A 27,138-nucleotide genomic window follows, 5' to 3' on the forward strand; every position below is an offset into this window, starting at 1 on the left:
CGGCCCAGCCTTTTAACCCCTTCACAGCTGCAGAGGGCAGGGCCCTCCTATGCACCTGCTAGAGCCGCTGGATTTCCCTCTCCCTCCTCTTCTGGGAGGTGGGCGGAGTCATGAGTGTAAAGGTAGGGGCTCTAGAAGGAAGGGACCAAGAAGAGGGGGACTGAAAGAGTCCCTTTCTTGTCATGTCAAAGCTGGGGTTCATAGTCCTGACTGACCTCTGTTAGAACATTCCTCAACTCTGCTTGGAAGGTCAGTCAAGAGGAGTTCACTTTATGGAGTGTGAGACTGTGCTCCGGGGGCCTCGGGGCTCCTCCAAGCAGCCAGGGGGTGGGGATGGGGGTAGGAGTGGGGTCCAGCAGGGATGTTGGATAACTGAAGGGAATTCTTTAGTTCTCTGGGATTAGATGGCCTTCTCCTATTGGCTGGTTTGGGCTGGAATCTGTGGACCCTGCAGCTCTGGGACGAGAATAGTTCTGCTGTGTCTGGCTTTCTCTGAGCCCGGGTTCCCTACCCCCAATCTATGCCAGCACCTCCCTTTCCCAACCCTCAGCCTGGCCTTTAAGCAACAGAGACAGATAGGGGGAAAACTATCTTTTTTTAAAAAAGATTTTATTTATTTCTCTTTAGAGGGGAAGGGAAGGAGAGAGGGAGAGAAATATCAATGTACGGTTGCCTCTCATGCGTCCCCTGCTGGGAACTGACCTGCAACCCAGGCATGTGCTCTGACTGGGAATTGAACCACAATCCTATGGTTTGCAGGCCCACGCTCAATCCACTGAGCTACACCAGCCAGGGTGGGAAGAACTGTCTTTCATGGATAGGCTGGGAGTGGGGTTAGAGGGCTAGTGAGGGGGAAAGGGTCAAATCCCAGAATCAGCTTGCACTTCATCTCCCTGACCTGCAGGGTCCTAACAGGAGAACTGAAAGGAAACAAACTGATTCGTGGCTGTGGAGCAACGGGAGGGCTTAATGCCTCCTACCATGGCTGCAATCAGGACGCTGCAGCCCTACACCTTGACCCATTGGGAAGGGTTGGGGTGGGGGTGTCTGGGAAAGCAGGCTGGTCAGGAGACACAAGGGGACAAGATGGGAAAGGAAGGCTCACACAAACAGGTGCCACTCCCTCAGCTCGGTGAGAGCCTTGGAACTCAGAAGTGGGGGCAGTGTGACAGTGGAGAAGGCAAAACAGGACACACCGGGGGGCTCTGCTCTCTCCGCACTGTGGCAAGTCATAAAGGCCACAAGCTTTTCTCGTAAAGGAGAACAAAGTTTAAAAGATAGGCCGGCAGCCCTGGCTGGTGTGGCTCAGTGGATTGAGCGCGGGCCTGCGAGCCAGATAATCGCGGTTTGATTCCCAGTCAGGGCACATGCCTGGGTTGCAGGCCGGTTCCCTGCAGGCCAGTTCCCAGCAGGGGACACACGAAAGGCAACCATACATTGATGTTTCTCTCCCTCTCTCCTTCCCTTCCCCTCTAAATATAAATAAAATCTTAAAAAAAAAAAAAAAAGATAGGCCAGCAATACCGGTGCCCCGGATCGGTCCCATCCAGCACACTGCGGGTTGAGAGGAGGAACAGAGCCTGTCTGTGCTCCTCTCCTCCGATACCCAGCTTGGGGAGGGACAGGAAGAGTTACAGCCAAGGCGACGGGCCATAGAACTCAGCCACCCGCAGGAGTTGTTGTAGAGAACAGGTCAGAGGGCACCCAAGGGGACAGGACCTTCCAATTTCATGAGAGAGGAGCAACCCATCAGAGGTCCTTGGAGTCTCCTGTGTTTTGGAAGCCAATCTCTGGCCCTGTAACCCTTGCTGCATCTCACCTAGTGGCTCCCGGATGCCAGTCATCGCTGCTGCACCCAGGGGGTGCACGGGGTTCACGTTGCTTCTGAAAAGGACCCCTGGATGGGGGTGACATAGTACATCACGTGTTAGCAGCAGAGACGTTAGCAGCAGATACTTTGGTTCAGGTATGGCAGGGGACGCAAGGGGACAGAACTAGCTGGGACTGCTGGTGGGAGTGTAAATTGGGATGGTCACTTGGAACACAGTATCACACCATTTTACAAAGATAAACATACCTTTTGACCCAGGGATTTCACTTACTTATATACCCAAGAGAAACTTTTCTATACCTCTTCCAGGAGACATGCATGGGAATGTTTAGAGTAACGCAGTAGCAAAAAACTTGAAGCAACCCAAATGCCCAATGACAAGAGAATAGATGAATGAAGAGCGGTATGCTCACACAGTGAAAAATTACTCAGCAGTCAAAGTCAGTGAACCACCACAGTGATACTCAATAAGAGGGATGAATCTTAACAATAGAATATCAAGAGAAAAATAGTCCCAGAAGACTATACATGGCACAATAACCATTTTGTAAAGTTAAAAATATATCTACATAAAAAATATGCTTTTCAGAATACTATAGATGAGATGAAACTACACACAAAAAAACCCCAAAACTGATGAAAACGGGATTCAGGATGGGTTTTATGTTGGGTTTGGGGGGCAAGAGGATGGAGTGGGACATTTATGTACATATCTGTACATTTCTGTAAGTGACTGCTGAGGTTCCAGTTTCTCATATGGGTGAATGGTTAATAATTATGATTATTATGTTTTTTTGAAGCTTTTATTTATTTATTTTTAGAGAGGGGGAAGGAAAGGAGAAAGAGAGGGAGAGAAACATCATCGTGTGGTTGTCTCCCCCATTCCCCTTGTTGGGAACCTGGCCCACAACCCAGGCATGTACTCTGACTGGGAATCAAACCCGTAACCCTTTGGTTCACAGGCCAGCACTCAATCCACTGAGCCACACCAGCCAGGGCTATGATTATTATTTGAAAAAAACCCAAGTAAGTGGGAGCCAGATATAGGCCAAGGAGAAGGGGATGTCATGGACAAAGATCTATTCTGTGTTCCTGAAATCCATTAAGATCCTTGACCAGTGTGGCTTGGTTGGCTGGGCATCATCCCACAAAGTGAAAGGTTTCTGGTTTGATTCCCAGTCAATCCCTGGTTGTGGTGTGTAGGAGAGGCAACCAATTAATATTTCTCTTTCACACTGATATTTCTCCCTCTCTTTTTCTCTCCCTTTCCATCTCTCTAAAAATAAATAAATAGCACTGGCTGGTGTGGCTCAGTGGACTGAGTGCCAGCCTGCACACCAAAAGGTCACCGGTTTGATTTGCAATCAGAGCACATGCCTGGGTTGCAGGCCAGGTCCCCAGTAGTGGGCATGTGAGAGGGAACCACACACTGATGTTTCTTTCCCTCTCTTTCTCCTTCCTTTCCCCTCTCTTTAAAAATAAATAAATAAGATATTTAAATATATATGTAATATATATTACATATATTACATAATAAATATTATATATATATACATATCTACCATGTAGATTTTAAAGGACTGTATGAGGATTAAGTGATATATACCCAAGCAATATACATGTTAAGCTAGCTGCCCTAAATCAAAATATAAATGAACCGATTCATGAATTAATCAGATAAAAACATAATTTATGATTACTGTATTGAACATCCTCTATAGCAATTACAATGTAGTTGCATGGAGATACGGTCCTGAGGGGCCAAGTGATCATGCATCCGTTTCTACTGTGTGAAAGCTCTATCGCAGCCCCATTCTCAGAACGCCAGGTCAGCATGGAACCCAGCTCCATTGTGTGGACAGTTTAAGTAGGACAAAGGCCCCAGCATAGCACAAGCAAGCCTAGCAGCCTCTTTGGCTAGTTCCTGGGCCCCCTCCCCTTCTCTCTCTTTCTCTGTTTATGCTTTGCTGACTGCTGACTCCTGGCAAAGTCTAGAACAATCGCCAAGCTCTGAGTGCATCATCCATAACTAAGGGCTGCAGTTAGCACTTGGATCGGGCCAGGGGCCCCACAGGTTAGAAATGGGGTAACCCAAGAAATGGAGTAAAAACAAACTGGCCCATCCTGTTCTTGCCTCCTCCCCTTCCTTTCCTAGGAAGTCAGATACAACCCTAAGCCAGGCAGACCAATGCTCACAATGGGTCAGGTCCTGTTCTAAGCACTAAGCACTTTATATGAGTTATCTCAGTTACTGGTATTCCCTAAGATTCCGCCTTCATTTTTTCCCCACATTATTTTAAAATCTTTTTAAAATCCTCACCTGAGGATATATTTTCACTGCATTTAGGGAGAAAGGGGTGAGGGAAGAGAGAAACATCAATTGGTTGCCTCTCACATGCATCCGACTGGGGACCAGACCCACAACCTAGGCATGTACCCTGACCGGAAATAGAACCTGTGAACTTTTGGTCTACAGGATGCACTGCAACCAACTGAGCCATCCTGGCCAGGGCTCCCACTTAGTTTACTTTATACCCTACCCTTGAATGACTTCACCTAAGGCCACCTCTTCTTTGAAATATTTTTTAAAAATTTATTGATTGATTTAAAAAATATTTTATTTAATTATTTTTTTAGAGAGAGGGGAAGGGAGGGAAGAGAGGAAGAAAAACATCAATGTGAGATAAGATCATCAATCAGATGACTCATATGTACCACAATAAGACCCAAAACCCAGGTGTGTGCCCTGATGGGGAATCGAACCAGTGCTTTGTGGGTTGATGCCCAAAAAACTGAGCTACACTGGTCAGGGCTATTTATTGATTTTGAGAGAGAGAGAGAGTGGGTGGAGAGAGAGAGAGAGAGAGAAACATCGATTTGTTGTTCCATCTACCCATGCATTTATTGGTTGATTCTTGTATGTGCCCTGAGTGGGGATCAAACCCACAACCTTGGCACATTGGAAATGCTCTAAATGACTGTGCTACCTGGCCAGGGCTCCCTTGAAATTTATATCCATATATCTACAAAATGGTTTCCCCTGGATGTCCCATAGACACCTCAGATTCAGCCTATCCAAAACTCAATTAATTATCTTTCCCCTATCCATGTTGCTTCTAGCTTTATCTTTATAAAAGTACTTTGTCATTTCCCTGCATTCCCTTCAACAGCTCATGAATGCCTGATTCTTTTATTTTCTTCTCCATTTATTAGTATGTATTTCCTTCTGAGTTTACTCCCAGGTCATAAGGTTTTGTCTCTTCAGTTTCTTCTAGGACACCTTTTACTTCTGTGCAACCTCCTCAGTGTTTCAGGCAGAGCTCTTGTATGGGATAATCAGCCCAGGAGTTCTGTAAGTTCTGTGCTGCATCTCAGGAGCTTGGTTCACCCGGATGTGCTCAATGCCCAGAGAATCTACATCTAAACCCCTAAGTTCAGTATTACACTCTGCACTTTTAAGCACGTGCAGCAAAAACTCAGCACTCACTTTGGGCACTGACCCTGCATCCAGCCCTGCTGTCTGGCCCGGGCGCACCTGACTCCACCACCTTAACAACGGAATGGCGGAATGGTGCACATTGCTTCTGCAACATGACATTCTTCAGATTCTTGGTGGCATCACTGATATGCAAACCCTTGATGGCCTGGGAAGTTTTACAAGTGTTCTTGAAATGAACATGCAGATTTAAATCTCTTGATTTGCATTATTTTGGTGGGATTTTTCTGGGTCAAGTGAATAGCAAACCATTTTCAAGGGTCACCTTTGGCCACTTTCAAGAAGAATTGAAACGTTATCAGGGCACACATAACTATTCAATCCAGTCTCAACTTTTCTAACTGCTCTCCTTATCTCCCCAGCATGAAACTCTGACAACATCCAGCTTCTGTTGTCAACATGGCATTTGAGGGACTTCCGCCAAGATGGAGGTATAGGTGGATGTGCTGTGCCTTCTCACACAACCAAGTTTAGGGACAACTAAATATTAGCATCAGAAAACACAACCAGAACACGGAAAATTGAACTTTTCGGAAGTCCGTTAACAACAAATTCTTCAGCCTGACCAGTAAGGGGCGAAACCGGCGTCTGGTGAGGGATTGCACAGGAGGGCTCGGTCGGACCCGGGTGCGGAATCCAGACGCGCGAATCCAGACGCACGGGTTCCAAACGCAGGATTGGACCTATTGAGCGACCGAGCAACCCACCGGGTGAGTGACTGCAGAGGAGACAGTGGGGAGGCGGTGCAGCGTGTTGACTGCGCGCCAGCGGACAGGCGAGGGAGTGGGCGGTTGGACCGGCCGGCCTCGGCCGCGGCGATAGAGGGCGCCGCCATTTCCCCGCTCTGACCACACCCCCACATACAGCGTCACAACCCAGCGGCCTGGGAGTCCAAGGTGCCGCTTCTCACATTTAAAGGACCAGAACAGACCAAAAATGTCGCAGGAAGACCTCAAAGCCCCAGAGATAAATCTAAGCGACGAAGAAATAGCAAAACTCTCAGACGCACAGTTTAAAACACTGGTCATCAGGGTCCTCACAGATCTGGTTGATTATAGCCACAAATTAGAGAAACATATGAAGGCTAAACTAATGGAAATGAATGGAATTCCACAGGAAACCCATAGTGATGAAAAGGAAACTGGGACTCAAATCAATGGAGTGGACCAGAAGAAAGCAAATAATGGCCAAACAGAAAAGAGTCAAGGAGCAAGAATTCAAAGAAATGAGGAGTCTTAGGAACCTCCAGGACATCTTTAAATGCTCCAATATCCGAATTATAGGGGTACCAGAAGGGGGAAAGGCACAACCACCAGTGAAAAACTTATTTGAACAAATAATAAAAGAAAATTTCCCCAATCTGGCAAAGGAAATAGACTTCCAAGAAATCCAAGAAGCTCAGAGAGTACCAAAAAAGTTGGACTCAAGAAGAAACACACCAAGGCACATCATAATTACATTAGCCAAAATTAAAATGAAGGAGAGAATCCTAGAAGCAGCAAGAGCTAAGGGGACAATCACCTACAAAGGAGTTCCCATCAGACTGTCAGCAGATTTCTCAAAAGAGACCTTACAGGCAAGAAGGGGCTGGAAAGAAATATTCCAAGTCATGAAATCTAAAGACCTACAACCAAGATTGCTCTATCCAGCAAAACTTTCATTTAGAATGGAAGGACAGATAAGGTGCTTCTCAGATAAGATCAAATTCAAGGAGTTCATCATCACCAAGCCCTTATTATATGAAATGTTAAAGGGACTTATCTAAGAAAAAGAAGTTAAAGAAATATGAACAGTGAAAGGACAACAAGCTCACAGTTATTAACAACCACACCTAAAACGAAAGCAAACTAAAAGGACAGCTAGATCAGGAGTGGAAACATAGAAATGAAGATCTCAAGGAGGGTTAGCAACAGGGGGAGTGGGAGGAGGAGATGGGGGGAGAAGGTACAGAAAATAAGTAGCATAGACAGTAGATAGAAAATAGATGGGGGGCAAGAATAGCATGGGAAATATAGAACCTAAAGGACTTGAGACACATGGACATAAACTAAAGGGGGGTAATGGTGGAGATGGGGGGCAGGGTGGAGGGGAATGAAGGGGGGAATAGAACAACTGTAACAGCATAATCAATTTAAAAAATTTTAAAAAAGAGAGAGAAAAAAAGAAAAAAAACATGGCATTTGACATGCCATGACAATGGCATGTCAAACATGCCATTTTGTTTCCTAATCCAGACCTAACCTGCCCCTGTACCTGAAATGTCTTCCCCCTTCTGTTCGTCAATAAAATTTCTATCATTTCCTAATTGTTATCATGTAAATGCTAAGAATTAATTACTCGTTCACTAGAAATTAAGCAGGTAAATCCTCTGAGTGACGAAAGTGAGTCGATCAGATGGACAGTCCATCTGTACAAGTGAAATGATGCAAGAGATGACAGGTAAGAAATGATTTGCTTCAGCTCTCACAACCAGGATAGGACCAAAGGAGAAATCCTACGGAAACACAGTCCTGAAACTTCCCTCTCATTATTACCAAAATGCAGAAAGAACTGATTGAGGAGGACTTTCCTGAAGGAAATCTCTCCTCTACCTCTGTGCTCCTGGGCTTAAAAGGAATAGAAACCTCTCTTCTCCTGCATTAAACTAGACAGAAAGACTGGACCAGGTTGTCCCCTGGTGGACAGAATGAGTCACTGCACTCCAGGAATGTGGGCACAAAACATCTCTTTATATTCACTTATTCATTAAAAAAACAATGGACACTTTCTCTGTATTACTGGGAATAATGAGAACCCGGGGCACAGAGAACAAAGAACTTTATTCCTATTCTTAATAATTCACAACCTAATGGATGAAATAAGTAGCTGCCTCTTTAAATGTTCTCTAGACAGCATTGAGGAGAATGGGAGACCAGTTGACAAAGACTAATGCGGTACTCCAGGGTAGAAATAATGTGATATTCAACGACAACCAAATATGTGAGGAGACAAAGGTCATGGACTTCCAGGTTTCTGGGCTGGAAAACTGGCTGGTTCTGGGTTGAAGCTCAGGGTCAGGGAATTTAGGAAGAGTAAGTTTATGTAGGAAGTCAGCTTTAGACATGTTAAGATTGAGTGGACTGAAGCACATCCAGGTACAAAGGTCCAGTAGGCTGTTGGATATATAGACAGATCTGGAACTTGGGAAAGAAGTATGGGGTGGAGTTCCTGAGAGTCCTTCTCCAGGAGGTGACAGGGGTTTCCGCCAGCATAGATGAGATACTCTAGAATATGTATATTGAGGAAGTCTTTAGCTGAGATCTTCTGAAGGCTGATGCTCCTTCACCTGCTTAACCATTTTTGCTTTTCAAGTCATAGCTGTAGCTTCTGAAAGTCCCTTCCCAACACTTCTATACAAGGAGTCAGAGGCTACTCCTTTGCTTACTGAGCATCCTGTAAGCACTTAAATAATGGCACTTAGTGCATCCTACTGCAGATGCCAATATTCTCATCCATCTCCTCACTAGACTGTAGACCTTTGAAAGAGGAACTGTTTTGTGAGGGGGGGAAAAAGAAAGACCATAGGCAGTAGTCATATCATGTAAAGCCTTATGACCATGCAAGGGAATATGATAAAGGCACATTAAAAGATTTATGCAGGGGGGTGGGACAATCAGATTTGTGGTTTAGAAATATCACTGACTGTAGTGTGGACATTAGATTAAAGCAGGCAGATGGAGGCTGGGAGACCAGCTTTGAAGCTACACTATTAACAAGAGAAAGCCCCAATTGAGGACAAAGATGACTGTGGCCTCAACTAGTGCCTTCTGCACAGGAATGGTGGTTGGATCTCTGGGGTAGGAGAATAATTTTTTTAGGCCCTTAAGGACCTAAAATTGCTTTTTTGAGGAATAGGAGAACGGAGATGGAATGTTGATATGGGGCTGGCCAGCAGAGCATTGGGAGATGCACAGGGCAGGGGGCGGGGTATAAGTGGGCTGAATGGTATTGGAAAAATATATAAATTTTTAAAAGTGCAAAAATTGAAAAATTTAGGAAGCAGGGTTACACTGCCTCAAGCAGGTGAAAATGTTAAATGTCATAATCAAGTACCTCATACCCTTTCACTCAACTAAAACAGTGTTTTTGGTTGAGAAGATCGAGTATTGAGTTAAACCCCCCATTCCTACCCTTGAAAATACAAAACCAACATATTTACAGTCTTTATGTATTTAGTATTTATTACAACAACTATCCACAGGTCGCTACTTATCAAGTTGTATTCTAGGCTTCTCTCTCATTTAATTTTTACCAAGGTGTGTCGGCTAGGTATTTTTATTTTACAAATGAGAACACTGGGGCTCACAGAAGTGATTTGTCTAAAGCTAAATAGAGCCGAATTCGAACCCAACTGTTACTTAATTCTAAAATCACTTTTAACCATCTTGCTACACCACCTCTCTAAACGTCCTCTCCAGTTAAAAAGTGAGCATTATTCCCCGCAGAAAAATTGAATAAACTGTACACACCGCCGGTGACTCACTAAAATGGCGGCCCCCTGCTGGGCTCCGGCTCTAACGTCATCACAATGCGCGACGGCCTCTCCCGCACTCACTGGAAGCGGAGCACGTGGGCCGGAAGCGGGTTCTCAGGGCAGGGGGCGTGCCCTGTTCTTTTCGGACGCAAGATGGCGCTGCCCTTTGCACGTTCGTCGTGCCTGTGCCGCTGGGGCGCCAGACGATTAGGGGTTACTGCCGTAGAAGCTCGCAGAGGTAGGATTATCTCCTTTTACTCTCTTATACCTCAGAGTAGTTTTCGTCTGTTATTCCGATTCCTCTTGGGTCATTTCTCCTCACCCAACATGTGTTCGTGTTGATTCCAAACCTATGACAGACACTGTGGTTTCTTTCAAACCCAGGGTTTCGCCCGTCCTAGCTTTTCGGCTCCTTGGGCTTTCCGTACACCCCCCACCCACCCCCGCTTTCTTGCACGCTTGACATTCTGACTGTTCCTTGCTTCTTCGGGGTCTCATGACTCCCTGTTTCAGATTGCAATATGCATATATCACTAGTTCTAGGGTTCTAGCCCCTGTCATCACCCAGTCTTTTTGCTCTTCCTGCAGGAGTCAGTTTCAAACTGGAAGAGAAAACCGCCCACAGCAGTCTGACGCTCTTCAAAGATGGCACAGGTGTCAAATACGGCCTGGTGGGATTGGAGCCCAGCAAATTGGCCCTGAATGTAGAGCGCTTCCGGGAATGGGCAGTGGTGCTGGCAGACACAGTAGTCACCAGTGGCAGGCACTACTGGGAAGTGACAGTGAAGCGCTCCCAGCAGTTCCGGGTAGGAGTGGCAGACGTGGACATTTCTCGGGACAGCTGCATCGGTGTTGACGATCGTTCCTGGGTGTTCGGCTATGCCCAGCGCAAGTGGCACTCCATGTTAGCCAAGAAGAAAGCCCCTATTGAGGGCATTGGGCAGCCAGAGAAGGTGGGACTGCTGCTGGATTATGAGGCCCAGAAGCTGAGCTTGGTGGACGTAAGCCAGGTTGCTGTGGTCCACACGCTAAAGACAGATTTCCAGGGTCCAGTGGTGCCTGCCTTTGCCCTTTGGGATGGAGAATTGCTGACGCACTCAGGGCTTGAGGTGCCTACAGGCCTCTAGAATGTTCATCACTAGAGTCCCTAATCACACTCTTGGCCAGCCTAAAAGTGTCTGAAACCTTTTAACTTTGCCTCAAGCAACCACTGGTTCCCACAATTTGATGTTGCATCCTTTGTGCATTATCTTAGTCATTTTCCTCTCTACCTGTGAAAGCTAGGCGACTGCCAATTTTCCTAGGCTACCATGAATGTGTTTTCCCTGACTTGCTTCCTTCAGTCCCTCTGCCTCCCTGTGCTCAGGCTTTCTCAGACCATATTCAGTCCTGGAGACTTAACTTTCAGCTTTGTTTGAGTTTATTCATCTCTATGAATCTCTCTCCCTTTGTGTAACTTCTGTTTGTTCTTGGGGCTGTACTGAATCCACAGTAAATCCTTTCTACCTCTGGCTGCAGTGGTGCAGTCAATGACTTGGCCCTTTCTGTACAGCACATACCGAGTCTGGGCTCTGGGTCCCTCAGGATGTGTTTACTGGCCATGTCAGAATGAGAATAGAGCCCTCCCTCAAAGCTCGACGTTCAGCCCCACACAGCTGCATCTGTCCTCCCCGTAAGTCCATCCGCCTTAATCTGCACACCTCTGACACCTGGTCAGTCCATTGTAATCATTGATATATGTGCTGCCAAAGTGAGCACTCATCATAATCATTGGGCCAGTTACAACCATGACTAAGGGAGACACTTAGGGGATATTGAGGGGATTAGTGCTGCAAACTTTATTCTTGAGAAGTTCTATCTTCATTTCTGCTACAGTTGGAACTTCCAGAGAGAGGAGAGAGACCTGAGGTCTTGCACAATACACTTTTGGGCCTGCTTGGACCCAAGCCCTCAGCCTCCCACCCCCACCTTCGAGGCAGAATATACTTCACCCAAAGCAGTATTAGGGGTTGAAGAAAGCCTGGTGGGGTGAGTATGTATGTGAATTATGTCTTTCTCTGTCTGACCCTGTGGTGCCATCTTATTCTACCTTTATAATGGTGATGAAACTGAATGCTTCTAGGGGAAAAAAAGGACTGGGTTTAGCAAAAATAATCATTTGTATAATTAAAGTTTATTTGACCATAAAATACTTTCTCTGTCTATAAAACTTTTGTTTCCTGGCCAAGGGGGGCAGATTTCTCCAGACAACTAAAGCCAGGTGCATAGCTCTGTGGATATATATACATGTGCATGGCGGCTAGAGCCTCTTCACCAGTGTCTCTCTCTCATGTGTGGTTTCTTCAGGGAGAGGAAGAGGGGACCTGGGTGAGGACCTGGGAAGGTTTTGAGTGGGCCGGGCCATTAGGCTATACCTTGAAGAAGCCCACAGTCTCCACGGAAAGCTCTAATGCAGGTATCCACTGAGGCACTTCACTATACTTTGTCTGCCAAGGGAGTGGGCTATTTTGACTCTCACAGAAAGCGCTGGTCTGCCTTGGTCTGCACTGAAGCAGTGCGGCTTTCCATCGCATGTGTTTGTTTGGTGGTTAAGGGTTACATGTGTGGCCAGTTCATGCTTTTTCTTGAGCAGGGACTGTGCGCACTCCATGCTCACACCATGCTCTCTAAGTTCTCTTTAGACAGAGCCTCAGCTGCTGTTTTAGCCTGAGTCTCAGATGGTGTGTAGGAGTCTTGGTAATCTTGAAGTAGTTTTACCACCTCCAGGTGATTGAACTGAACAGCATCATCCAGGGGAATGTTGCCCCACCTGCGGGGAACAGAGGAGACAGGAAGTGCCCTGGTCCTGCACATACCAGCAGTGGCCTGAGGGCAGGAGTACAGAAACTGCTGCCCGCCTCCAGCCCCTTTAGGTTAATCCTATTCACCTGTCCTTGACCAAAGGGTTCACTTTGCAAGCCTCGATCAGGAATTTGACAACTTCAGTGTGTCCTAGGAATACGGGCAGAAGGAAAACAAGAGGGTAAAGACCCTGAACCTTTTTGTTTTAATATTGGTACAGATCGTGGGCAGCTGGAGTTCTGAACCAATAAGCAGGGGCGGGGGGGGGGGTCTCTTCTCATTTTGTTCCCTGCAGTACCCAATAAGAGTCAGCCTGCAGACTGCAGGGCATCCGGACAAAACAAGTGGCTGCCCCCGTAACCTCGAGGGCATACCCAATGGGGGGTACTCTTGTTAGGAAAGGAAGAGTCTTAGCATCTATTTCCCCTCTTAGTGAGCCTTCAGATACCTTCAGCTGCAGCAACATGCAGGGCTGTGCGGGAGTCATAGTCCTTCTGTTCCATGTCCATGGCTGACAAGGCAAACCTGAGGGCAGTGGAAAGCAGCTGGAGCAACCCAGATCAGCCTAGAGTCACTTGGGTCCTGTCTGAACTGGGTTCACACTGGATAGGTTCCAGAACTTACGCCTAGATCTGTAGACCTTGCACAGTCCATGCTCACTACCCCCACAGATAAGACTTCCTCCCACATCAGATAAATGGGAGCGTGATGGTTCCAGAAACATCCCTGCTCACCTGTGGTAGGTACCCCTACATGTTTGTGGATGTTGGTAATACATTTAAGGCAGAGTCCTTACCTACCACCTTTGCTTTTAACGCCCAGGTTAATCATAATGGTGGCTACCATTAATTAAGGTCTTACCACAAGGCACTGTATTTTGAAAAAAAATCTCATTTAAATGCAGCGTGTGTCCATTTTATCTGACTCCAAATATGAAGCACTTAACTGTTTTGCTATTTTGCTATGATGACTCCTTGTGAGAGCTCTGCCCAGGAGTATTTTATTGTGTTTATTTGGTCACCGACGTACCTTCGAAGAGCTGAGACGTCTCCAGTATAGGCAGCAAATAACAGGTTCACCACCGTCTTGTTCTGGAAAACAGATCATACCCACTTGAGCTTAACTATAACTTTGAACCCACCCATGCCCAGCTCTGCCCTGTGACCCTCTTCCATGGATGCTTGGCCCAGGGTATTCCTGCAGTGTTAGGGAATGTCCTACTCTGAAATAGTCTTAGAAGTCCCCTGGGATTTTCCTTACCCTCACTTCTCCCCCTTCGCGCCGTGGGTCTAGCTTCCGGGCACAGTGCCTCAGGTTGTCGTAGTTGTGGAAATTGAAGAGAGACACCAACCTCTAAAATTGTAAGCCAAAGAGATTTTTTAAAAATTATTTCTTTTTAGCCCTGGCTGGTGTAGCTCAGTGGATTGAGCGCAGGCCTGCGAACCAGATGATCGTGGTTCAATTCCCAGTCAGGGCACGTGCCTGGGTTGCAGGCCAGTTCCCAGTGGGGGACACACGAGAGGCAACCACACACTGATATTTCTCTCCCACTCTCCTTCCTTTCCTCTCTAAAGAAAAATGAATAAAATCTTTTTTAAAAAAGTATTTCTTTTTAGAGAGAGGGGAAGGAGAGGGAGAGAAACATCAATGTGTGGTTGCCTCTGATGTGCCTCCACTGGGGACCTGGCCCACAACCCAGGCACGTGCCCTGATTGGGGATCAAACTGGCGACCCTTTGGTTTGCAGGCCTGTGCTCAATCCACTGAGCTACACCAGCCGGGACATAAAGAGATTATTTACATACTCCTTGCACTTATACTGCAGGAGCTAAACATTGCTTTAGTTACTTATTTAAGAATACTTAGTATTACATGCAAAGTAACTCACCTGGCAGAAACTGATGCCCCTGTGACTGTTCCCCAGCTTGTCCAGTGGAGGGGACAGACACATTATTCCCATGACATTGGGTACCACCAGGAGGATGGCTCCTGACACAGCTGACTTGGCTGGCAGGCCCACCTTGGGACGGAGTTGAAACAGGATGAGCTAGAGGTACCTCAGGCCTGGGGTGACAGTCTACCCCAAATGACAGCGTGGGCAGTGACACTCCCGTCTCAACCTTCTGGCTTGTCAGTTAGCTTTTCTGGTTCCTGTCCTCTCCTTGCCCTGCTTAAGTTCATGGCTTCAGTAGGGAAATACTTACTGAGTATCTACTCTGTGACTAAAGCTAGGATTAGGACACAGCCTCTCCTTTAACTTACATTCCTATGCTGGGAGATAGAAAATAGGTAAACAAATAGAAATAATTACCACTTATGGTAACAGAAGAACAGATGTAGGGTGCTATGACAGAGAAGGAAGTAGGAGGGGAACCACCTGAGAGAGGGTGGTCAGAAAAGCCTCTCTCTGCCCTGGCTGGTGTAGCTCAGGGATTGAGCGCGGGCCTGCGAACCAGACAATCGCAGTTCGATTCCCAGTCAGCGCACATGCCTGGGTTGCAGGCCGGTTCCCTGCAGGCCAGTTCCCAGCAGGGGATGCACGAAAGGCACTCGTACATTGATGTTTCTCTCCTTCTCTCCTTCCCTTCCCCTCTAAAGATAAATAAAATCTTTTTAAAAAGCCTCTCTTTGGAAGCGACATCTACACTGAAGCCTGCAGAGGAAGCACCAGCCACTTGGAGGGCTGCGGAAGGCTGGGTCGGAAGCCTGCACGGGTGCGTGTGTCGGAGGGGACGGTCTGGCAAACCCCTGGGGATCCTAACTTCCTGGCTGGAAGTTAGGGAATAAGAGGCGTGAATAAGCTTCTACCCCTCCACCTTCAGAGACTCAGTGTCCTCTCTTGTGGGCTATAGGCTTGTGGCAAAGGGATGGAAGGGCCAGGGCACTCACATGGAAGGCAAACTGGCCGGAGAAGTCATACATGCCACAGGAATGCATGAGACTGAGGGTGTTGCGCACGGCTTCAGCACTCAGCACGCTCTCGCCCGTGATGGGGCAGATCCCGCCATTGGCCAGGGTGGCGGCCATGACACTGCCTGATTCACAGGTCACCTCCACGGAGCACAGCTATGGAGACGAGACAGAGGTGAGGGTGTGGTGTGGGCGTGAACACTGTGTCCTTGGATGCAGAGCAACGTTCTTGGCATCCTGATCTTTCAACAGGTTTCCCTGGTTTTTCTGGAGAGGGGCATCCCGTTGGCTCAGGGCAAGGAGCACAGCCCGTCCTGTTCCCTTGGCCCCGAGTGATGCCAGCGTCTGCCTACCTGGAAGTAGAGATCGAGGGCAGCCATCATGTCCACCCCCTTAGGGAAGCACTGCGAGGAGAAAGAAGGGAGAACGTTTTTCTTTAGGCCATCAGTCATCCCGGTCACACTGGCTGGGTCTCAGCCAGAGTTCCTGACCTCAGCTGCCCTTCACCCAGCCACGGCACTCCCAGGGACTTTCTCCACCAGCCTCTCCCAGTTACCTTCTTTTCCTTTAGATAATAGCCAATGGCGTAATTCCGGTCCCCTGTTTCCTTCTCTGACTGGAATCTGAAGCAAACACGCAGTTTAGTACTTGATGTTTGAGGGATGGGTGTGAGGAGAAGGGGGGCGGAAATACCTTCCCTGAGAGAGATGGAACTGATTGCACGTGTTAAACTGAATCAGCCCCTTTGTAATTTCTTATGGTCATACTGGGACACTTCTGAACACCAGTGAGCACTGGTCAGAGTTTTACTATAAAGTGTGAAAAACAAAGCCCTCAAACTCTCTGGTCATCTAGGCTAGGAAAACTGGCAAGGTTTTTGGTTTTGAAGGGCTTGGCAAGAAACCCTCACCCTACCTGGCTCACTCACTACTAACAGAAATGGAGTGAGTTCTTTACAAAGTGAACAAAGCCAGTGAAGGAGCTCAGGGGAAGCTGGGAGGCCAAAGTTCCCCTGGGATTTCTTCCTCCTAAGAATCCCCTCCTTCGTCATCCCCATCCCCCACAATGCCTTCTGCCAATCCCGTGAACAAGGCCTTACGTGGCATTGCTGAAACCCATGTATTCATTTCCGGCCATCTTATTCAGATACTGCAACACCTAGAAGAGAAAAAGGGGCATGGAAGGCACAAGGTGGGTGAGGGTCCTACTGAACACACATAAGGTTAACTCTCCGAACTCCTCAGTCCTTATCCCAGCAGGGGCTTCAGGTGACTTTCCTCTCTGAGGCCCACAGGTCCCCAAACCTCGGGAAAGAAGGCTTCTAGTATGGGCTGGCGTACTACCAAAGTGGGGTAGAGCCAGGCACCAGGGCGGGTGGAGAGGACGACATGGGACGACATGCCGTGGAGAAAAGCAGCCAGGAACTGAGTAGCAAGGAAACTTACAAAATCAAACTTCTCTGCTTTGTTACAGTCCATCTGCAGAGAGAGAGAGGGAGGAGTCAGTATTTAAGCCTAGGAGGATGACAGAGGCGGTCTGAGGCCCTAGTCAAAGTATTCAACTGGTTTTGCTACTGGGAATATGTTACATTTTACAATGACTTTGTTCTTTTTCTTAAAAACAACGGAGACTTTTTTGTATCCATGCCCATGCAGATTTTTTATTATCAAGTAATGAATACAAATAGCCTCACCCCATCTAGAACCTCCCCATCCTGAGTCTCACTCCCACTTCCATTCTCAATTCCAACCCTCACCCCCACTCCCACTTTCATTCTCCCGATTCCAATCCTGTCCTCGAGCCCCAACCCCTGCCCTTGATCCCAGATCCCCATCCCTACCCCCGTCCTGGACCCTCACTCTATCCTTTCCCCAGCTCCCAGAGCCTTCTCCGGGACTGGAGTGGGAGGAATGGGATGAAAGTGTGTGTCGTATATATTATAATATTCCAGTATATCAATTATGTTGATAACTGGAACAAAGCTAAAGATTTTAACTAGGAGTCAAGCCCAATAGGGTCTCCTTAGATGGAAAGGGGTGAGGCAGGTCCCAGATACAGAACCGCAGGGCGAGCTATCTCAGAGCAAGGGGAGGGTCAGAGCCTGGTCCCCCCACCCCCGTTATTTCCTGCACATGTCAACTACAGTGTCAACACCACAGGGACTCTGACACCTAAGTCCCTGGGGGAAGGGTTCTCAACACCACCTTCCCCAGGAGAGGCAGTGATTGGCTCCAGAGCATTGCTGCCCACATTGCTCCCAGGTTCTTGCTCAAGCCCTGGGAGACCTACAGCTGACAGGCCAGCCTGACAGCCTTACTCAAGGCCAGCCTGCGGTTCCAGGTGACGTGAACAGCTGCCCTGGCCTGGCCATTCACCCTTCCTTCTGTGTGTCTTCACAGTTCAGGTGACGTGAACAGCTGCCCCGGCCTGGCCATTCACCCTTCCTTTCGTGTTCCCCTCACCCAGAAGTGCCCAATCAGCACCTAATAGTGCTGTCCTCCCACCTATGTCTGGCATTTGGCCCTTGGTCCTGGGCAGGGGTCAGGACCTGGTCATTCCTCTAAGGGCCGGGAAGCTCTGGGTGTTAGACTAACGGGTGGGGGCAGGGTACAGTTCCTTTTACTAACATCCTCAACACAGTATGTGCCCTCCCTGCCTCCTGGGGGTCCTCAAAGGAATCAAGGCCCCACTGGACTCCCTGGAGAGCTGGACAGATATGAGGTATATAGGAACGAAGGGGTTTAGAGAAGGCTAGGGTAGCACTGACCTTGATCAGGGAGCTCACGACAATAGCACCGGCATTGACCATGGGGTTATGGGGGATTCCTGGGGAAAGACGAACCACCCAGTATCTTATTAGCCACTGAGAAAAACCGAAGACTACCCAGTCTACTGGCTAGACGAGAAAGATTTCTTTGCTGGGAAGGATGGAATGACAGAGCTAATCAGGGAGGACAGAGAAACAAACGAAAACGGACAGAGGTGAGGGTGGGGACAGGAAGCGGGCATTTATGAGTCTGGTGTGAGCTCTGGTGGTGCTCACCTTCCTCATTGAGGGAGAGCGTGTTGTAGCGCAGGCCGCTGGGCTCCTTGCCCACAAACTTGTGCACATAGTCGGTGCCTAGGGTGCTCACGGAGATGGCATAGGTGAGGGGCTTCACACAGGACTGCAGGCAGAAGGGGATCTTCGTGTGGCCCACGGAGTGTCTGGAGGTAGACAGCTGCCATGAGAGGTGGCCCGTGTTCCGCCCTGTGCCCTGCCTCCCTCCCTCTTGACCAGGGTCTCACCGCTGACCGTCCACCGTGCACAGGGAGACACCCCACAGGTCCGGATTTGACTTGGCCAGATGAGGGATGTAGGATGCCACCTAGGGAGAGAAAACAGGGACAGAATGGAGATACAGATGTGAAGAAAGGGAACTGAGCTGAGACTGAGGGTCAGGAGAATCTTTTAGATAAAAGCTGAAGTTTGCCCTGGTTGGTATTGCTCAGTGGATTGAGTGTGGGCCTGTGAATTGAAAGGTCACCAGTTTCATTCCTGGTCATGGCACATGCCTGGGTTGTGGGCTGGGTCTCCAGCTGGGGACGTGCGAGAGACAATCAATCAATTGATGTTTCTCTGGCACATCGATGTTTCTCTCCCTCTCTTTCTCCCCTCCTTCTCCCCTCTCTAAAAACAAATAAAAATAATCTTTTTTAAGAAAAAGCTAAAATTCTTTTTTCTGCAGGGCAGCAGGGTTCCCTCTTGTCTGTTGTTCCCAGAGTTACCCGAGACTTAAGGTCCTAGAAGACCTTGTCTTTCTGTAGCTCTGCTCCCACCGAGATGGCAGTAAAGCCCATGGAAGGTAAGAAGAGAATTCCAGGATCGGCTTCCTTTTTTGGTTCTTAGGCTCAATGACCCTATAGGTCCCTTTTAAAGTCCTACTGAGTCCTAATACCAAATGTCCCCACAAAAACCTCAGACCCCCCCGACCAAAAAAACCCCCAAAACCTCAGATTCCCTCACTGTTCTAGAAATCACATGTATAGAAATACATAAAGCCCTTGTCCCTATTTTTAGAGGTTCTGGTTCTCATCCACTGGACTCCTGGCCCCGGAAACCTCCGAGAAGCAGGGCGTGTCTGGCCCAGAGCCATCCCCACCCCTCAGTCCGTGGGCCCTCACTTTGCCTCCAGCGAGCTCCTTGGTGTCCTCAAAGATGCGGTCCACATGGCCCGTGAACTCCTCAAAGTCAGGAATGACAAACTTCTTTCGGAACGCCTGGGTCAGGAGTACAATGTTGCGGCTCACACACCTGGATTCCAGACACGAGTGGGTCAGGGAGCTGGAGAGGTGCGGCTGTGACTCACTCGGGAGGCACAGAAGTTGGGAATAAATAAGGCGTGAGGAGTCATCAGGTTTGGGACCAACAGTGGCGTGACCTTGGGCACATCTCATTATCTCTCTGGGTCTTAAGTTTCTTTGCCTCTAAAATGAGGGGTTGGAATAATGTTGGAAGATATCTCAAGGAAAACAAATACCCAAATATTTTAATCCCAAATATGTATATTTTAATTAAATATTTGTATTAAAAAATCCTAAATCATACAAACATATTTACATATATTCCTATATGTATGTAAATGCATAGGACATTATCTAAAAGACACCCACTCAGCTCTGGCCGGGCAGCTCAGTAGGTTAGAGCATCATCCCGATTTGCCAGGTTGCGGGTTTGATCCCTGGTCAGGGCACACGAAAGAAGCAACCAATGAATGCCTAAATGAGTGGAACAACAAATCAGTGTTTCTCTCTAAAAAGATACAATAAAAATAAAAGCTATCCACTAGCATGTTAATGTTATTTACTTCTTGGAAATGGAACTGGGATTGGGGAGATGGGGAGAGGAGAACATGTGTCTCTTCACTGTTTGAGTCCCTACAACGAGTACATGCAGACTCGTGTGTTAACTTGTGTAACAGGCAAATAACAAAATGAGAGGTTGAACTATCCAATCCTCAAGATCCCTCCCTGCTGTTACAAGCTATGCCCAAGAACAGTTGCGAGAGAAGTGTTCTGGTTTCTGGGGTGCTCACTTTTGGAAGAGATCCCGGTCTAAGAGGCCACCACTGCTGGACTGCCGAACCATGAGGCGCATCTGGCTCAGGCAGTCCCGGAGCCGGGGATCTGACGTCTGCAGCCCGGTCGCCTTCAGTGCCTTCAGGGTAAAGAAGAGGCTGGTCAGGTCAGCTACAAGGACAGTAATTTAATCCTAATAATCCTTCCTGATGGATAACAATCAGCTCAACCCTAACTACTACATTAGGTGTAACGAATGGGTTTCCATACTAAGAAAGGAGGGAATGGAGCAGCTCTGGAGGCTAAAGGGGGTTTCCTGCCCTTTTTCATCACGGCAGCTGGTTTCTGAACTCCTTGGGTCAAAGTCCCAGACCAAGATGGGTTGGGTCAGAGGGTTTAACCTTCCTACCCTGGGGCAGGGATGGGATTGTCTCATCAGCCCAGGCATCTTCTATTTATTCATCCTCACGAAGCAGCCCAGTGTTAGCTGCCCTGCACTTGTTCTACCCTCTGTGCCCCACTTTCAAGAGATCCTAGGGGATGAGGGCTCTGAGCAGGTGGAGAAGAACTTACGGTAGTGAACTTATGGATAGGGATTCGTTCCTGTCCCTCAGCAACAGTGTAGAAGAGCAGATCACCCAAGCGGGACAGCATGCCACTCTCTGATGAGTCGCTGTTTGGGGGCAGAGATGGGGAAGAAGGCAGGAACCTGAGAACTACGGCCTGCTTCTCCTTCTGGAACACGGGTGTCCTGGCCCTAGGCCTCCTCTGAGCTATCTGACCCATCCCTGTAATTCCAGCTTTCACATCTGTCCTGAGAAGTCTTAAATTATACTCACTAGCTTTCTTTCGTTCTTGACCTTTATTTCTAGCTGCCTTCCAGACACTTCCATTTCTAGATGTCCCACATGCAACACAATCTCAACATGTCCAACGTGAGGTCATTTCGCCTCCTTCTCCCTGGTCCTCTTCTTGTGTTTCCGCCTGGGTTCAAGGTCTTAGCACTTATCCAGGTGCGAACCATTTGGATAATTCCTTCCATCCATGTTCAGTTGGGTGAGTCTACTTTCATGATGTCTCAAACCCACCCTCTTTTCTTCTCTTCCCCGGAGCCAGCATGGTATAGCAGAAAGAACCAGAGTTTACCCCTTAATAGCGATGTGATCTTAATATGGATAGTAGGGTTATTTAACACTGTTGAACTTGCTTCCCATCTATAAAATAAGGGTAGTAATATCTGCTTTGCAGGGGTGATGTGAGGCTTTATTAAAATAAATTCCACGAAAAACTGTCTTTCACAAAGTGATGCTTGGTAAATCATGCTTCCTTAACGTCAGCTCCTTATTTTCTGTTACCTAACACTACTACACTCTCTTGACTTCCAACTCATTTTCCACAACGCGTCAGGTATCTTTGTAAAATTCAAATATCATTTCTCTACTTAAAAACTTTGATAGCTGCATAGTGTCTAAAAATAAGTTCTTAGTTCCCGCTATGGCCCTGAAGGCTCTTCAGAACCTGCTAACACTCCTTCCCTACCCTCACCACGCCCCCGCCCTCCAGTTATGCCGGGTGGCTCCCCAAACAGGCCAGGCACTGTCAGGCGTCCTGGCCTTTGCTTATGCTAAAACTTCTGCATGGAACAACCTTTTTCTCCTTCATGTTGCACAATCCTGCTTATCCTTCAAGGTCCAGATCAAATGTTACTAACTCCATAAAGGCTTCCCCAAACTTCTGGATTTTGCTATGCCGCTGGTGTGACCCAACACACCATCTTACTGACAGAGGAGCCTCCCTTGTTCCACTGTTAGGTCTTTGTGTTTCATGTATTTCTGTCTTCCTAGTATTGAGCAACATCCCCAGCACATAGTGGGTCATCAGTAAAGAATTACCTAGTTACATTTGTAGAAAGTTCTGTGTTCACCGAATTCTCTCTCTAGCTGGCTTTTAACACTTAAACCTCCAAGTACTGAAGACTTTTTGGTCTTTCAGAGTTCTCCCATTAATCTGTTGACAGGTTTGGAGGAATTATTTGATCAGATCATTCCAAATATGACAGCTTTTTGAGATTAAGACCCTTCAGAACCTGCTGGCCCAACAATTTGACTTCCAGGTACTTACCCTGTAAGTGTACTCACACACCTACCGAGTAACATATTCACTGCAGAGTCGGTGACAGTAAGACTGGCAACAACCCTAATGTGCATCCACAGGGAACTGAATAGGTAAACTGTACTATATTCATATATTGGAACATGATGCAGTGTAAAAAGAAGTGAGGGTGTGCACAATATCAGGGTGATTTAATATGATGTAATATTAACTAAAGAAACAGGCTGTAAAACATTGGTTTTAGCACGGTACTATTCATGTTCAAAAGGAAAGAATATATATATATATATATATATATATATATAGAGAGAGAGAGAGAGAGAGAGACACACACACACACACCCATACACACACAAACACACACACATTTACTCTTTCAGGCACAAAATATTTCTGGAAGACTGATGTACCTCTCCCTTAGGAGATGAAGCAAGTGCTGGACCAGAGGAGTGGGAGGAAGGGATATTTCCTATTATATATCTCTTTGTAAATTTTGAATTTTGAACCATACGGATATGCATATATTATCTACTGAATATGATATATATGACTATGAATATATTAACTGCTGAAACAATGCAATGAAAATAAAAAGCCTCTCAAGAAGCTAGAGATGTGAGTGTATGTATTTTGTTCAAGGGGGACACCAAGAGAACGGGGAGTTTTCCTGTTTCCGAAGAAATCCAATGGTCACAATGAGCCCAGTGCCTGTAGGGAAGTGAGGATTCATGCGGTGACAGAGGAAGGAGTGAAAAAGATGTCTTAGGAATACCCCAAGGAGGAAAATACACAGGAGCACTTTGAGGGCAGGTCTTTCTGCCTGAAGCTGAACGAAGACAGAAAATAATGCCATTCTACTGAGTGTATTGTGAGCCTTAAAAAATCTGCACACCCTTTGACCCAGATACGGATTGATCTACAATGTAACGTTGAGGGGAAAAAAGCAAAGTGAAGAACAATGTGTATAATATGATGCCATTTGCATAAAAAAAGGGAAATAATATCAACATGTATTTGCCGATATGGGCATAAAATATCTCTAGGAGGTTATACAAGATATCAATGACACATCTCAGAAGAGCAAAATTTCCTAGCAGTTTAAGAAATAATTGAACAAATACACAAGAATATGTAGTAACTAAGTTTAAGGTTTGTTACATTATGACACTTCATACAATGGAATCTTAAAGTGGCAAAATGGCAGCCATTAAAATAATATCGTGTATATATACATTCTATGATATTAAAAGCTATTCATAAATGGAAAAGATAGGTTACCAAAGAATATGAATGCCATGATCCTATTTTTGTTAAATTTTATATATACATATACAGAATATATATAGATATATATCACAAAATCAACTGGTTACACCTAATATTGGGATCTTTATTTTTCCTCGATGTTGTATTTATCTTGTTTTTCTTTTATGATAAAAATACAATAAAGCTAAATATTAAAAAACAAACATCCCTGGCTGCTGTGACTCAGTGGATTGAGCGCCAGCCTGCAAACCAAAGGGTTACTGGTTCAATTTCCAGTCATGGCACATGCCTGGGTTGGGCCAGGTGCCCAGTTGGGGGGCATGTGAAAGGCAACTGATAGATGTATCTCTCACACATCAATGTCTCTCTCCCTTCCCCCCCTCTTTAAAGACAAATAAATAAAACTGAAAAAAAACCCAATAACTTGAATAACAGGCGTTTTCTCTTTGCAGCCCTCCTGCCCCAGCACACAAGAACCCCTCTGCCTCATGCTGTCACACTCCCAGAGCCCATCCCCTTCCAGTGCTCTCAGCTCCTTCTGCCCAAAGGAGCATCAGTCCAAAGCCCTTAGTGAGAAGTCCATGAGAGCACTGGCATCCATAAATGGGAGGATCAGGTTTCCTCAAAACACTCCCATCACCTGACTCCACCGGATAAGGAAAGGGGACAGAGGACCAGGACCTTACTCCCCATCCCACAGAAGGTGTGAGGGTGAGAGAGATTAAGCCTTTGTTCTATCCCACCAGCATTTCTCCCATGGCAATTATTTGGGGAAATTTGGAGGGGGGCAGCAGATCAGGAAAGAGAGGGCTTATCCTGTAAAGTTTAAACATTCTATGTTTCCTCGAGAAGAGGCTGATGGAAAAGTACAGCATAAAAATTATCGTTGATAAATAATACCTATTGGTCTGTTATCTGTCAGGACAGGGACTCCAGTGGAGGTGAGGTAGTGCTGTGTCTGTCTGGCTACTTTAATTATGGTGTGCATGTCTTTCTGAAAGTCATCAGTAGATGTCAATGACAGGGGAGATGGTCCATTTCCTATTCCTGTTATAACAGAGCAGGGGCTACTTGGATAGTATCTATGTTGGCTTCCAGGGAGGGCAAAATTTCCGGCTCTGCTCGGTCTGAGTCTAGGAGAAAAGAGGCTCAGCCACTAAGTGTTCTTAGGTAGTGGGGGTTAGAGGTGCAGCCTCTCAGGCAGAATAAGAGCCCAAGATGAGAGAGAGCCCTTTAGATCATTAAGGCTGAGCAGCAGAAATCATAGATCTGATGGGCTCTGGTTTGGGAAATCTGCGTCTTGTTATTCCACACACACACACACACACACACACACACACACACACACACCCTCCCCGCATTATAAAGATTTTTCCTCATTCAACAACCAATTGGAAAACCACCTTTATTCACAACTTAGGGAGCCCTAATAACGTACACACTCGACACTTACGCAAACGACACATACACGTACTTGCGTACCAATAATACAGGCGCATCACACATTACACGCTCAGGACACGCCGAAACACAGACACAACACACTGACAGACCCAAGTACCGCAAGACTCGAGGCGAGAGGCTGTTGCATATCCACGCATTCCCTAAAACGTACGCGAGGATCTGGGAAGAAAGGGAAGGTGAGGTTGGGTGGCGCATATATTGCCCTGCACTCAGACACGTGCACAGAGAAACACTTCGCGCATCTACGTTCCCAGTTAGGTACGCACCTCGGACAGGCACCATCCCGAAGACCGACCTGACCAAGCGCCCTGCCGGGGCGATGGCATTTCACCGCTTGAGCGCGGCGGACCCAAAGCCCCGAATTTAAAGGAAAAGGCATCGCAGGCTAGTGAGCGAGGAGAGGCGAGATGTGCTCCCGAGAAATGGGACTTGAGAGCTAGTGAGTGAGAGCCTGTTCCCTACCCGTCGCGCAAGCCTTACTGATCCAGGTGCTGCGGCTGGTGGTTGTGCAAGGGCTGGTGGCTGTGCTGCGTCTCCCTGCCCTGTGCTGCGGCCTCACTGAGGTGGTGCCGAACGCACCCGCCAAGGAGGGGCCTCCGGCTCAGGTGACCCCAGCCTCCCCGCCGGCAATGACTGCCGGCCCCGCTCAGAGTATTCTGCAGAGCCCTCATGGAGCGTATCCCCCTAGCGCGTCGCCCGTTCCGCCAGAGCATCCAGGGCTTCTGAACAGCGGTTGGAAAGCGGAGCGGAGGAATCGGGGTGAGAACAAGTAGGGGGAGCTCTGTGATCGAGTGCGAAGCCCAGGAGATGTAGGGTAGTTGGGGCCTGGTGGGTGGGATTGTGGCAGGAGGAGGAGCCTGCCCCTATAAGGCTAGGACCACTGTCAAGAGCACTCAGAATCCACTAGACAGAAGATGGGTCAGGTGTCCCGGGTTAGGGCGGAGGGCGCCTTAGCGAGGGGTAAGATGAGGTCGGTGCCTGAGAGTTGGGATGAATAAAGGCGAGGTCCAATCATTGAGGAAGCAGAAAACTTGGGGGCGGGGAAAAGAAGAGCCGACCCAATGAGTGCAAGGAGGTGGACCGGCCGCTTGAAGCCTGCGGATTCCAGCGGGGCTGCAAAGCGCTGGGGTCAGCTGATGGTGCGTGCAGACGCCGAGGGCAGGGAAAATGTGATTGGGACGCTGCGAAGCCCGGCGAGCCCGGCTAGGTCGCAGCCAGATCAGGACGACGGAATCCAGAGAAACGGTGATAACTCTCCACACTCGGATAAAAGTGAACCCTGTTCAAGAGGCCGACCTTCAAAGGCCAGAATTGGCCCTTAGTAACCCACCTCCTAGTGCGGCATAGAGGCCAAATACCCAGTCTCTGGCACGCTGTGTTGGTGAGGAGTCAAACGCCCAGAAAATATCCCGACCAGAAGCAGCTTTCTAGGCACTTCCATGAGGTCCTGAGACAGAAAAGATCACCTGGTGGTTGCTAGGATGTCTGGGTTCTCCTGTCTCTACCATTTATTTGGTAGCTGCTTAGGAATTGGGTGTTCTTAACGCTAAGCCCGTAAACATTCTATAAACTGTTAAATGCTCCCAAAGTTTTAGCTATTTTAATTTCTTGCTCCTGTGTTCCTCATTGAACACTCAGCACATGCAGG

General features: G+C 47.5%; 2 protein-coding genes across 8 annotated transcripts; one reads left to right on the forward strand and one right to left on the reverse strand.

Annotated features, from left to right (window-relative positions):
- Positions 1 to 9,959: 9,959 nt before the first annotated feature.
- Positions 9,960 to 11,906, forward strand: SPRYD4 (SPRY domain containing 4). Of its 2 annotated transcripts, XM_053661915.1 has the most exons (3): positions 9,960 to 10,078; positions 10,429 to 10,793; positions 11,716 to 11,906. In XM_053661915.1, the coding sequence occupies exons 1-3, from the start codon at positions 9,994 to 9,996 to the stop codon at positions 11,851 to 11,853; spliced, it is 588 nt and encodes a 195-aa protein (XP_053517890.1). In that variant the 5' UTR covers positions 9,960 to 9,993; the 3' UTR covers positions 11,854 to 11,906. The 2 variants fall into 2 exon arrangements, with proteins under 2 accessions (XP_053517890.1, XP_036989127.2); XM_037133232.2 differs by having other exon boundaries at positions 9,961 to 10,078; positions 10,429 to 11,906.
- An 88-nt stretch (positions 11,907 to 11,994) lies between these two features.
- Positions 11,995 to 26,436, reverse strand: GLS2 (glutaminase 2). Of its 6 annotated transcripts, none has more exons than XM_037133230.2 (19): positions 25,953 to 26,057; positions 22,541 to 22,655; positions 21,222 to 21,321; positions 20,666 to 20,787; positions 19,755 to 19,884; positions 18,879 to 18,958; positions 18,634 to 18,797; positions 18,358 to 18,416; positions 17,036 to 17,068; positions 16,690 to 16,748; positions 16,147 to 16,213; positions 15,944 to 15,994; positions 15,570 to 15,746; positions 14,569 to 14,700; positions 13,942 to 14,034; positions 13,711 to 13,772; positions 13,130 to 13,206; positions 12,768 to 12,831; positions 11,995 to 12,649 (listed from the first exon to the last, which is right to left on the reverse strand). In XM_037133230.2, the coding sequence occupies exons 3-19, from the start codon at positions 21,300 to 21,302 to the stop codon at positions 12,493 to 12,495; spliced, it is 1,608 nt and encodes a 535-aa protein (XP_036989125.1). In that variant the 5' UTR covers positions 21,303 to 21,321; positions 22,541 to 22,655; positions 25,953 to 26,057; the 3' UTR covers positions 11,995 to 12,492. The 6 variants fall into 6 exon arrangements, with proteins under 6 accessions (XP_036989125.1, XP_036989126.1, XP_036989120.2 ...); XM_037133231.2 differs by having other exon boundaries at positions 25,971 to 26,045; XM_037133225.2 differs by lacking the exon at positions 22,541 to 22,655 and having other exon boundaries at positions 25,971 to 26,435.
- Positions 26,437 to 27,138: the final 702 nt, after the last annotated feature.

This window comes from Artibeus jamaicensis, unplaced genomic scaffold (assembly GCF_021234435.1).
Source record: "Artibeus jamaicensis isolate MK-2021 breed Jamaican fruit bat unplaced genomic scaffold, CSHL_Jam_final contig_233, whole genome shotgun sequence".
Classification (NCBI taxonomy): domain Eukaryota; kingdom Metazoa; phylum Chordata; class Mammalia; order Chiroptera; family Phyllostomidae; genus Artibeus; species Artibeus jamaicensis.